Source organism: Elephas maximus, chromosome 1 (genome assembly GCF_024166365.1).
Source record: "Elephas maximus indicus isolate mEleMax1 chromosome 1, mEleMax1 primary haplotype, whole genome shotgun sequence".
In the NCBI taxonomy this organism is placed as follows: Eukaryota; Metazoa; Chordata; class Mammalia; order Proboscidea; family Elephantidae; genus Elephas; species Elephas maximus.
The window spans coordinates 141,210,653-141,224,734 of record NC_064819.1 but is presented as its reverse complement, the minus strand read 5'-3'; the positions used below and the strand labels follow the sequence as shown (position 1 = coordinate 141,224,734).

Here is a 14,082-nt window from a genome sequence, read left to right as displayed (position 1 = left end):
TAGGTCAGCTGTTTCTTGCTCAGAGCTATGATTAATCTTCTCTTTGCCTTATTAAAGAATGCTCATTTTGTTGCTGCATTTTGCCCTGATATAGAACGTAAGCTTATTTTTGAGATGTACAAACTTGCTTTGAATTCAGAATCTTTGATTTGCGTGTTCTATTTTTATAAACAGGTTGCTTATCTTTTATATTACCTAAAAAAGAAAACAAATACCTGAAAGGTAAAAATGCTTCCTGATAAAGATTTTTTTCTGCTAGTATGCTTTTCTTCCAATTTTAAAAATCAATTTTTCAGATACAAAGTTCATCTACTTCACAAATATTAGGTTTCTGAAGTATTTAATGTGAGTCTGACTTCAACCCATCCTTATCAATATTCTACAAGAGCATTATTCATTTTCAGTAGCTTGGCTACTGTAACCAAAAACATACGGATGAGCTGGAGTTGTGAACTGTGTACAAGGAGAAAAATATTTGAAAACAGAGGTTTCTTTTGTAAACTATACGTATTTTTTTTCTGATACTAAAGGAGACCTTTTATGTATATATATTTTAAAATTGTGATGTATTTTTCAACATGAAAATGTTTTGCAATGCAAAAAAAAAACCTAGAGTATAAAAAAATACTTAATATTTCCTCACATTTATTTCAGAGTCTGTATTTTTAAAGAAATTTAAAATTTATGGCTACACTAGAAGAGTGTTGTGTGTGTGTGAGTATGTAAATTGTTTTATATATATAGTTTTCAAAAATGGCATATTTGGTTATCTGTCCTCCTTGGATACCTCATCCCTCCTTTTTAACTAACATTATGCTTTCAAAATCTATAAATGTTAGTACACAAAGACCTAATTTATTTAGGTTATTATTAGGTCAGTTAGTTTACAATTAATTGATATACAATATTCCATTTTTAATATACCACATACAGCCATCTTTTAAGGGATACTCATATTGTTTCTAACCTTTTTCTATTACAAAAAGGCTAAAATGAACATCCCTATACAGGTCTTCTTGTATACTGGGCCTGCTATGTCTTAGACAATATGTATCTTTAAGTTTATTGGGTAATAAATTCCATTTCCCCACATATTCACTAACACTTGGTATTGTCAGTTTAATTTTTTACAAAATGTGTATCAATATCATCAGTATGAAACATCTTATTGTCTTTGTAATTTGCATTTCACTAATACTGCTGAGGTTGAGCATGATTCATATTAGTCTTTTTTGACTTCTAGAAAACCATCTTTTCATATCCTTAGTCCATTTTTCTACTGGATTGCTTATCTCGTTTTCTAATTGGTGTATAGTTCTATATGCAGTCTTAGTATTAATCATTTTTTATAAATGATAGAAATAGTTTTTGAAAGAAATACAATAACTCTTGTTACCATGCCAAAAACTAAAATACACTCGTATAAAGAAATTGTCTTTTTAAGTTGCCTGGGTTCAGCTATGAGTCAGAATGGACTCGATAGAAACAGGTTTGGGTTTATGGTTCAATAAACAATGCTCCTAGTACATCAAGGCCTCAGAAAGTTTCTAGAGTTTTCAATTCTAGAAAGTTGAGAGGAAGACGACAAAGCTACTGGTATTTACTAGGGAACATGCAGACCTCCTGGTATTTTCTAGTAGGAGGACACCATGTCTTTTGAATGTCCTTAGCAGAATGTTCCTGGCTAAACGGTCGCTTATAGTAAATAAACTCAGAATCTATGAGACATAGCTCCTTGGAGATGGTCACATAAACTGTAAAATTCTTTAGGTTATAAAATAAAAAACAAAACAAAACAAAAACCCGTTGCTGTCAAGTCAATTCCCACTCATTGCAACACTATAGGACAGAGAAGAACTGCCCCAGAGAGTTTGCAAGGAGTGCCTGGTAGATTCGAACTGCCTGCCTTTTGGTTAGAAGCTGTAGTTCTTAACCACTAAGCCACCAGGGTTTCCCTTAGGTTATAAAATGGAGATGTTTAAGAACTTAAATCATCTTCTTTGTGAGAAAGCCTCCAATATCTCACTTGGGGACCTCTTATTCTGGGCCAGAAAGACAAGTCTGATGTGAAAAATAAGGACCTGGACAAATCCTACATCTTTCTGCTTCATTTGTGCTTTTTGACTGCCTGTACCTTTGAAAGTGATAATAAAGCTGATACTGAGTAAGATCTCTCTAATTTATGGGAGTTGATTTGACAATTCAATTGTGTATTTGCTCATACATATTGGCAGCTATTTTCCCACAGCTCATAGGTGTTGGCAGCTATTTTCCCATGGCTAACCTTGTACCTCCACTGAACCTCTACAGTGTCTAGTTTCTCTTTCTCTCTGCTTTTACTTGACACATCACAGAAACTGTCTGTCTCTCTTGATTTCAGTTTCTCCACAAAATGCTCTCTCTCCAACCTTCCTGATTACCCTTACCTCAAGATGACAGGTTAAGTTCTACTCTACTCTCCCAGAGCATGATTTGGGGCTTTGGAATTAGATTTTATCCAAGGAAACAGCACACAGCTTATAAATGGGGTGGGGTTTTGTTTTTTAATTGGAGCCAGACTGCAGTTGAATCAGAATTCTTTAAAGTTCATTTAAAATGTAAATTAAACATGTACATCTCTTTTCCAAAATAAACAAAACACATTTTGTCGACATTTAAAAATAAAATATACTGTTAAGCAAGATTTCAGTGACTTCAAATCCTTGTCACAGTTGATCAGGAAGGTGATTCTATAAAATCTATAAAAATATTAAAGCCACCCAGATGTCTAAAGATACCTGTAGAGTTATCATTACAATTCTTAAAATAGAAACGGAGTTAAAAAAAAAAGGCTATTGCTTGTTACAGAGACATGCACTCCATGGATGCCCTGTAAATAACTACTGACAGGCTCGCTCTGTCTAGCAGCTGCTTGGATCTCATCTGACAAGAGGAAGAAGTCATTCAAAGAAGGAGCTGCTCACAAAATTTTCCAACACAAGGTCCCAGTGGCATAATGACTTAGAAATTAAAATCAATATCTTGATTTTGTTCTCAGTTTGAATACCCAAACAATGTAGGCCCTCTGAAATCAATGTCAGCAGTCTATGGAATCCTATAAGAACCACTTTTTCAAAGTTATTTTCAAAGTAAATAGAAATCAATATGTCGTAAGATGGTAAATACATAAAGATCATGATGAAAAAAAATCTGTCATTCTAAAAATAATGACAGGGAAAGATTAAGTTTAATCAATTGAGAAAGAAGAGAAACAAAAGATAGGAAGGCCAAAATGTATGTTAGTCAAGATATTAGATAAGTTTTTATATTAGCATAATATAAACAATTCCTTCCACCTGGCACTTAGGCCCAAGAAAACTGCGCTTGAATAAGCACAGCTATTGAAAAGGATACCGAGAGGGAATAAACTTAATGACAATTAACAACAAATCTGCTTTAGGGTCATGTTGTTGTTTTGTTAGGTACCATGGAGTCGATTCTGACTCACAGCGACCCTACATACAACAGAACGAAAACACTGCCTGGTCTTGAGCCATCCTCATTATCGTTGCTATGTTTCAACTCATTTTTGCAGCCACTGTATCAATTCATCTCGTTGAGGGTCTTCCTTATTTTCATTGACCCTTTACTTTACCAAGTGTGATGTCCTTCTCCTGTGACTGGTCCCTCCTGATAACATGTCCCAAATATGTGAGATGAAGTATGTATCAAGAATATATTACAAAGGCACAAATATTTTACCTACTATAATTTTACTGCTCTAAAAAATAGGCAGGGCAAGTTACATACCATTTGCAGAACACAGATTAATATAAAATATAAAGAAATGACACAGCTAATCAGTAACAGAAAATACTGTGTAGTTTACCCCCCAGACTCAGGAGTCAGAATGCCTGAGTTCCGTAACCTGGCGTTGCATTTACTATGGTTGTGGGAAGTCTACTTAACTCTCTGATCCTACTTGTTATCTTCTATAAAATAGGAATAATATTGTCTACTTCATAGTGTACTTGGGAGAAGTAAATAATTTGTTGTTATTGTTAGTTGCCACTGAGTTGATTCCAACTGATGGTGACCGCATATGTAAAGAGTAGAACTGCTTCATAGGGTTTTCAAGGCTGTGTGAGCTTTTGGAAGCAGATTGCTATGCCTGTCTTCTGAGGTGTCTCTGAGAGGGTTTGAACTACCAAACTTTCAGCTTAACAACCCTCTGTGCCTGCCAGGGACTCCAAGTAAATGATACAAAATAAAATTAAAAAAAAAATAGCTACCTATTTTAAACAAAGAAATAAACACATAAAAGTCTTGGAGGAGTATGGGATATTTAGAATAACGTCTGACATAAGGCTCAGTAAATACCAATGATTATAATCATTATTGAATTTCCCATTAATTTTTATTAAACAGGCCCTCCATCTGATAGAGAAATACATTAGAAATTGAATCAGATTCCTATCTATAGTACACTATCGTATATATATATAATATTGGTATATTGGAGCCCCAGTGGTGCAGTGGTTAAGAGCTACAGCTTCTAACAAAAAAGGCTTGTAGTTCAAATCCACCAGCTGCTCCATGGAAACCCTATGGTACAGTTCTACCCTGTCCTATAGGGTCCCTATGAGTTGGAATCGACTCGACGGCAATGGTTTTGGTTTGGTTTTATGTAATGTATGCATGTATAATTTTATTCTTGACTCTGTGACTACTTAAATCATTTTGCTTCATTAAACAGTAAAATTGTTCTTCAGACAGTTATTGGTGACACATTCACAATTCAGTATGATACCTACAAGTTCAATGAAAAGTCTTTTAAAGTCTGATGAGACTTGTCCAATTCAGTGAAATATGCATATTAGGTTTTGTATTTTTTCATCTCAAAAATTTCATTTAATTTTTTTTAATTGTGCTTTAAGTGAAAGTTTACAAATCAAGCCGGTCTCTCATAAAACAAAAAAAACTTATATATACCTTGCTAAGTACTCCTAGCTGCTCTGCCCCTTTCTCCCTAATGAGACAGCACACTCCTCCTCTCCACCCTATATTCCCCATGTCCATTCAACCAGCTCCTGTCCTCTTCTGCCTTCTCATCTCACCTCCAGACAGGAGCTGCCCACATAGTCTCATGTGTCTACTTGAGCCAAGAAGCTCACTCCTCACCAGTATCATTTTCTGTCTTATAGCCCAGTCCAATCCCTGTCTAAAGAGTTGGCTTTGGGAATGGTTCCAGTCTTGGGCTAACAGAAGGTCTGGGGACCATGACCTCCAGGGTCCCTCTAGTCTCAGTCAGACCATTAAGACTAGTCTTTTTACGAGAATTTGAGGTCTGCATCCCACCGCTCTCCTGCTTTATCAGGGATTCTCTGTTGTGTTCCTTGTCAGGGCAGTCATTGGTGGTAGCCAGTCACCATCTAGTTCTTCTGGTCTCTGGCTGATGTAGTCTCTGGTTTATGTGCCCCCCCCTTTTTTTTTCTGTCTGTTGGGCTCATATTGACCTTGTGTCTTTGGTGTTCTTCATTCTCCTTTGCTCCAGGTGGGTTGAGACCAATTGATGCATCTTAGATAGCTGCTTGCTAGCGTTTAAGACCCCAGATGCCATTCACCAAAGTGCAATGCAGAATGTTTTCAAAAAGTCATTTAATTTTTATATCAGTCATTTCTATGCTCATTATATCACTTTTCTCTTTATATTCTTGAGCATATATATAATAGCTGTCAGTTATTTTCATCGAGTTTGTAATTTCTGAATTTCCGTCTATTGACTGGCTTTTCTCCTTGTTATGGGTTATATTTTCCTGCTTCTCTTTATGATTAGTAATTTTTGATGGAATCCTAGACACTGCAAATATAACATACTGTTATGTGTTTGATTCTGCCGTATTAATTTAAGGATTGTTAGATTTGTTATGGTAGTCAGGTTACTTGCTTAGTCAGCTTAATCCCTTTGTGCTTCATTAGCGTAGGTCTATAATAGTCTTTAGTTTAGGGCTAGTTTAACTCCATTGCTAAGGTGTGACTGAGGTATCTCCTAAATGATTCTTATAGTCACTGAAGTCTCTCCACTGTGATTGGTGGTAATTTGAATGATTCCCAGGCCTGAGTTAGCTCTGAGAATTTGGCTTAAGGATTCCCAGTAACCGATTTTTTTCTTTCTCTCCAGAATGCATTCTTTGTATGGCCTCATTGAGTTTCACCTTCTGCATGTGCAGATTGGTATTCAGGCAAAGACAAATGAATCTCTTCTGAAATTTCTGTTGTTCTTTGTCTTCACAGTTCCCTCCTCTCTGATACTCTGACTCGTAAATCCTAGCCATTGGGCCTCCCTAACTGCAAATCTGCCTCCCTATTCAGTGAGACTGCTGAACTCTGTTTGCCTTCTTCCTTCATATATTGCCATCTAGACAATTATCTTCAGGCAGAAATCTGGGACCATTTATCAGGCTGAAGAAGTTTTCCTGTATTTCTAGCTTACTAAAAAGTTTTTATCAGGAATAGATGTTGGATTTTTGTCAATTTTTTTTTTTCTGTATCTTTTAAAATAATCATTTATTTTTTTGCTTTGTTATTCTTGTTTGTTAATACAGTAAATTTTCTTGATTGATTTTTCAATGTTAAACCAATCCTGCATTCCTAGGATAAACCCCATTTGGTCATGTATTATTCTTTTTCGTATCACTGAATACAATTTGCTAACATTTTGTTCGAACATTTTACATCTATGTTTGTGAGGAGTATTGGTTTGTATTTTCTTTATTGTCTTCATCTCTTTTGGTATTAGGGTATTACTGACCTCGTAGAATGAATTAGACTGTAGTCTCTCCAACTTTCTGGAAGAGTTTGCGTATAATTAGTATAATTGTCTTAAACAGGAGCTCTGGCAGTGGTTAAGAGTGTGGCTGCGAACCAAAAGGTCGGCAGTTCAAATCCACCAGTCCTTTCTTGGACACCCTACAGGACAGTTCTACTCCGCCCTGCAGGGTCTCTATGAGTCAGAATCAACTCCATGGCAATGGATTTTTTTTTTTTTGTCTTAACTGGTAGAATTAACCAGTGAAGCCATCTAGGGTTGAGGTTTTCTTTGCAGGATATAAACTTCTAATTCATTTTTTTTCCCTGTAATAATTTAAAAGTGTCATTCCATTATCTCGTTGCTTGTTTGTGATGAGAAAAATGAAAGTACTTTTATTATTGCTTCCTTGTGTGAAGTTTTTAAGTGTATGTGTACTTGCTTCTTTTAAGATTTTTATCTTTATTATTGTTTCACAGAAATGTGATTATACTATTGTTTGAGGTGATTCACTTTGTATTTACCTTGTGTGGGTTCACTGATGTTCTAAGATCTTTGATTTAAAAGTCACACCAAAGTTGGCAAACTTACAGCCAATATTTCCTCTAATGTATTTTCTGCCCCAATCTTTCCTTTAATTTTGTTACTCCAATTATGAGCTAACCTGACTTTTTCCTACATATTTCTGTGCAACTGTTAAGTGTTTCAGCTTTTTTTTTTTTTCCCCTTGTGCTTACATTTGGATAGATTTTAGGTCCCTTTAAGTTTCCTAAACTTTTCTTCTATAATTTCTAATGTACTGATAAGACAATCCTGTAATTTTTTCATTTCATGTATTCTACTTTTCAAATACAGTATTTTCACTTGTAGTTTTTAAATAGTTCTCATTTCTATGTTGACATTTTCTACTCTTTAATATTCATTTTTTCCTTTAAAATATTTTAAGATATTTATAATAGGTGTTTTAAGATTGTTGTCTGCTAATTTCATCCATTTCTACTTCTATTTCTGTTGATTAATTCTTTTTTCTCCTGGTTTGGGTTATACTTTCTTGCTTCTTCACATGTCTAGTATTTTCTGATTGGATGCCGGACATTAATGGTATCATAATGTTGAGTTTCTGGATGATATTGTTCCAACAGACATTTAATTAACTTATGAATCAATAAGATTCTTTCAAGACTTGTTGCTAAGTTTTATTAAATGGGTCTACTATAGCCTTTATCCTATGACTATAAAAAGATATAAAGAAAATCATGAAATGGGTAGTATGATTTTCAGTAAGTCCTATTTTTATTTATACATTTTGTGTATATCCTATACCGTGTATAATAAATGTATATTACTTTTTCAATTGGACATTTTAAACAAATTAAGCCTTTCATTTATAACAGCCATGTAACAGACATAAAAACATAAAGCTTATTTTCTTTCCTTAATCTGTACATTAGCCTCTCCTATTCCACCTTACCTTTGAGTCCCTGTTGTCTTTCTTACTACTGTAATTTTATCATTGCCACTTTCCATGTAGTATTTCCAAGATTTTTAAGAATGCACCTGTTCTCTCTCCCAAGTTCTAATTTCATATTTCCATCTGCCTACATTCAGATCACTTTGATGTTTCCTGAAATTCAATATATTCAAACTCAACTAATTTCTGATCACGAACACCCCTTTCCATTTACCCATTTCCTCCTAAGTTTTACAACCTTTATTTGTCCACAGATTCTTCCTCCTTCACGTTCAATCTTTCCTTGAGTCTTTTGGATAATATTTCTTATTGCCCAACAGTAATTACCTCTGCTGCTGCTTGCAGGAGACTGATTGCATTGACAGCCCAATTAAATGCCCTGCAGCATCACGTTCTTTGCCTTGTAACTCTGTATATCCTCTTATTCTGACTCCATCTCTTATTAGCATATTCCTGAATCTCTGAGCCTTACATGTAACAGATACCTTCGAATGACTAAATTAATATTCACTCTAACACTCCTTTAGGGTGAAAAAGCTGAAGAAAAAAAAAAAACCTACATTCCCTATACTTTCTTGTTAGTAGGGTTCTGAATTTGTTCATTTAAGTAAATGAATTCACTCAGAAAAAAACTTTCTAGCTGAAACTGAGTCACATAGGGACAGAGGATGTTGTACATTGTGGCAGGACTTTGTTTTTCTAGAGGCTGCAACTGTAACAGCAGTTTCTTGATTCAGCAGGCAGTTCCTCAACCTGGTCAGTTGAGGAGTCCAACTCAGACTCTATGAATGATCCTTTAAGACTAATCATAGGCAATTACAAAGGCTTTACCTGGTAGATCTCATGGTGAGAGGCTGCTCTCCCCACTCCACATTTGGTGCATAGCCAGCATATTACAGTTTTTCTGAGAGAGCTCCAGTCAAGAACACGGCTTGCCATGCCTGGGGCCAGCCATGCTCTTGTGCATATCTATATTCCAAGTCTAAGCATCCTCATTTGAAACCCTGATGGTGTAGTGGTTAAGTGCTACAGCTGCTAACCAAAAGGTCGGCAGTTTGAATCCACCAGGTGCTCCTTGGAAACCCTACGGTGCAGTTCTACTCTGTCCTATAGGGTCACTGTGAGTCAGAATCGACTCAATGGCAATGGGTTAGATTTTATGGGGGAGGAGTAGGCTCATTCAGCAGCCTACACTGACACCTCCTTATTGGAAGATCTTGATTAAGACACTTTTCTCCATTCTGACTCAATACTTCTGTAGTCCTCTAAGAGCAGCAATTCGTTTGGGGGCCAAATTCTGCTATCTGGCTACAGACACCATTCACGGACATACAGCTTGAGGCCTTTTCCTTAGCCCTCCCAACAATTCCATACCCATTGCCTTAGACTCGATTCTGACTCACAGTGACCCTACAGGACAGAGCAGAACTGCCCCACAGGGTTTTCAAGGCTGTAAATCTTTTACAGAAGCAGACTGCCACATATTTCTCTCCTTAATCTCTTTCTGCTTAAATTGGCTAGAATAGATTCTGTTTTCTCCTATTAAGAACGCTGACTCAAAATTTCCTTGTCCTTAAATAACAATATGAACATTTTGAAGGGTTGTTAATAAGACTGAATGGGACGCTTACCACATATAACTGTCAAAAACTGGTAGTAGTTGTAGGTGTTGTTATTGTTATTATTACGATAATTATTATTTTAAAGTGATAATAAGAATCAGAAAAAATCAGTTGCAATTATGGCTTAAGCATATGCTTTTTCTGCAACCTTGGTCAAGATGCTTAATTAAACACTCTATGGTTTGGTTTTATCTATAAACTAGGTAAAAAAGTATTATTTATTTTTATGGTTTGGTGTTATTGATAAACTAGGTAAAAAAGTATACCTATGTCACAGAGCTATTGTAAAAATTTTGAATGGAAATATGTAAATGAAAATTTATATTTCTGTATTATTCTCCAAACAAGTAATCTAATTAACCTCACTTCTCACATTATTTCCTGCTTAAATGCTAAGAAATCACCTCGTTTCCTCAGAGTTCCAGGGACACATATTGTCAAATAACACTGCAGTGCCTCCACATTCTCTGTCCCCTGCATATTCAATTCAAATCCACTTTTCAAGCTGTTCCTTCTTTGTGAAGTTTTTCAGGGACTTCCAGTCTAACCTGCTCACTTCCTTTAATGTTGGAACTCCAGCACAATGAATTTCAGGTCTTCAATTTTTTTTCAATTAGTTAATGTCCCTTATTTCTCTCTCTAAATTGGTTTTTAGCTCCTCAAGAAGAGAGAATGAATTCTTGTCTTCGCTCTCCCCACCCTTTTTTTCTGTATTTAACAGAGCTCTTAGAGTTTAGCATTTAGTAACCACTTGAAAAGTTGCTGATTGACTGTATGATATACTATGTTATACACAAAATTCAATTATACTATACAATATTTTTAGAATATTTTTAGAAAACTTAGATGTAAGTCCTTTATTAAACCATGACCTGTCTGTCAGCTTGTCTTACTGTGGTGGCTTGTGTGTTGCTATGATGCAGGAAGCTATGACACTGGTATTTCAAATACCAGCAGGATCAATCATGGTAGACAGGTTTCATCAGAGCTTCCAGACTTAGACTAGAAAGAAAGGCCTGGAGAACTACTCCTGAAAATTAGCCAGTGAAAACCCTATGGATTACAATAGAATAGTCTAATATAGTGCTGGAAGATTAGCTCTCTAAGCTGGAAGGAACTCAAAAAATATAGTGGCCATAATAATGGACTCACGCATACCAACAATTGTGAGAATGGCACAGGATTGGACAGTGTTTCATTTTGTCGTACATGGGGTTGCCATGAGTCAAAACCAAAACAACTAATAAAAATAACACGTTTAAAAGCTATCAAAAATCATATATATATGTATTTTATTACTTAATTTTTTTCTCTTTTCTGAAACATTTCTATCTGTATTTGATTTCCTTTAATTGTGCTTTTAATCTTACCATAGAGATGGTAAGAATAGGAATGACCTGACAAAGTGAATACATATAATAAACCAGTGTCAACATTTAAATATGAGAATGACTTAAGTTTCCTAGACACATTTTGTCAGCAGTAATACATAAAGTCTTAGCACAGATAAATAAAGCTTAAAATACTAGTTTTCAACCCTGACCACACACTGGAATTACCTGGAGATCTTTAAAAATGCCAATGCCTATGGTTCTAACCCCAGAGACCCCATATAATTGCACTGGCATATGGCCTGGCAATGTGATACGTCAAGTTAGTCAAATGATTCTCATGAGCAGCAAAGGACGAGAACCACCAGACTATAGGCTATTCTCCGTTTAGCATCCTCTCCAGTTCACTTTTCTCTCACTGCTTTGCTTTAGGAACATGCTGCCTGGCTGGTGAGGTTTAAGACAATTCATCTAAGCACTCCTCTGCTGTCACCAATGGCACTCTTGGCATACGCATACAAGTAAGAACAATGAGATGGCTTATTTTGAAAACTATTTCCTGACAGTACCTTTTTGTAATTTCAGGAGGCAGTTAACAGTATTCATGTATGTTAGTGATAAGGTGATAACTAAAAGATCAGCCTAGCAAGAACAGAGGGAAGGAGACGGGGAAAGCAAAGAAAAACCTTTGGCTACATTAGCTGTAAATGACAGCTACAGTTTCGCATTGTAAGTACCTGAGTGATGGCTTCCAGATCACCAGCAAAGCTGTTTACTTCTGACAGAAGCAGAGATACAATAGATTTTCTCAGAAGGCTGCAACTTCCCAGTGTTACCAGACTCTGAGAAATATAATGCTGCACCTGAAACTAAAGATAAAAATGAATAGGTTTCTATGTTCTATCAAGTCAGGTCATAATGTTTTTAATGAGTTATTTTCTAAGACTTTACCAATGAGCTAAATGCTGTGAGGAATACAAAAAGGCATTAAACATAATTTGGGGTCAATCCCAAGAAAAATTATGAAATAGACAAATTATAATTTGGTGATATTATTTTCTATATAGCAATTAATACTCTGAAGTGTATGACAGGGTGTTATAATAGAAGTTTTAGCTGAAGCATCAAGAGATAACATGCGGGTAATAGACTACCTAAAGAACAAACAAAAGAGACTATAAAACCAGACTCTTAAGCCCTTACGCACATTAGGTGTATAGATAAGGAATGTATTATGAGGATACAACAGGGTGAGAGGAAGAAATCTGAAGATGTCTTTTGGGAGAGCTGTTGGCGCGCTGCAAGTCTCAACTCCACACTGGAGGTGGACAGGTGGGGAGGACTTTCCTATTTGACACAAGATAAAAGAGAGGAACTTTCAGGTACCACTTAACCTATGGATTAAAGGACTAGGATCTGCATTATTCAGGAGAAACTGAAAAGGCAAGAGTAGGAATAAAGTGGCCTGTATAAAAGCATACAGGCTGTAGCTACCCTGGGAAGTGGGCTATCTCCCAGAATCTGGTAGTGCAAAACTTGAAGGCCACATATCCTAAGAGGGAGAGAGCAACAGCATGGGGTCTATCAGGTCTAGATATTTGGAGGGGTAAACACATCAAGCAGAGAATATCTAGAAATATTACTAGATTGCTCAGAGTGAATAAGAGACCAGCCCGAACAGAGGCACATATGCCCTCAGTGTAACCACAGGTGAGACATCCCCCGGTATACGAAAGGGTGGAGGATCTCCGAACAAACCATAAAAGTACCCATGAGAGAAGGTTATGCTTTAACTCTCAGTTTCTGTCAGGTTCCATTGGACCTAATTTTATTTTTTGATTTTCTTTAACTCATTCTAACTATTTGTGAGGAGTGGTATTTAATTTATTCTTTCTCTTGATACAAAGAGGAAACCCTGGTGGTGTAGTAATTCAGAGCTACAGCTGCTGATCAAAGGTCGGCAGTTCAAATCCACCAGGCACTTCTTGGAAACCCTACTCTGTCCTATAGGGTCGCTAGGAGTCAGAATCGAGTAAGTGTTACAAAGAAGAAAAAATTTACTTAAAAAAACAGAATAAAACTCTTGCAATTCACACGTGGATCCACCAGGCTCTATTATAAATCAAGATACATTACAGCAAGGGTTAGCAAAGGGTCAGATGGCAAGTATTTTCCTTCTTGAGGGCCACATGGTCTCTGACGAAACTACTCAACTCTGCTGTTGTAGTACAAAAGCAGCCACAAACAAAATTATATGAATGAGCATGGCTGCATTCAAATAAAACTTTATTTACAAAAACAGAGAGTGGGCCAGATTTGGCTCTCAGGCTGCTGACCCCTGCATTATGGGATCTTATAACCAAAAACCTGTTGCCGTTGATTCCGACTCATAGCGACCCTGTAGGACAGGGTAGAACTGCTCCATAGGGTTTTCAAGGAGTGCCTGGCGGATTCAAACTGCTGATCTCTTGGTCAGCAGCCACAGCACTTAACCATTATGCCACCAAGGATCTTAGCAATCTTATTTTTCCTATCTCTTATTTTTCCCTTTTCTATTTCATCATCTTAGGAATTCTTTAATCATTCAGCAATTATTCTTAACTATACTTAAAAAAGGACTACAATAATTAGAAAATGAAAGATTGATGGGATCTTGTAGAAGGATGGGGAAATAGTGAAACAAATTGTCACACTGCCTTATCCTTCAGTTTTCTTACAGCACTGTCCAGATATATTACATCATCTTTCAAGAAAGTATTCAGGCAGAAAACTCCATCTTTGTAGTTTGCTTTTAGTTTCCCTTGATCACAGATGAGATTTCAGAATTTTTCATTTTATGTCCATAATGACAAAGAATATTCACAGAAGATT

General features: G+C 36.1%; 1 protein-coding gene across 1 annotated transcript in view; it reads right to left on the bottom strand.

Moving 5' to 3' along the window:
* MEI4 (meiotic double-stranded break formation protein 4) overlaps window positions 1-14,082 on the bottom strand; it is a 199,631-nt gene that overhangs the window by 64,429 nt on the left and 121,120 nt on the right. The window contains exon 4 of the mRNA XM_049895960.1: window positions 11,949-12,080. Coding sequence (XP_049751917.1) covers window positions 11,949-12,080 — 132 coding nt within the window. The remainder of the gene's footprint in view (window positions 1-11,948; window positions 12,081-14,082) is intronic.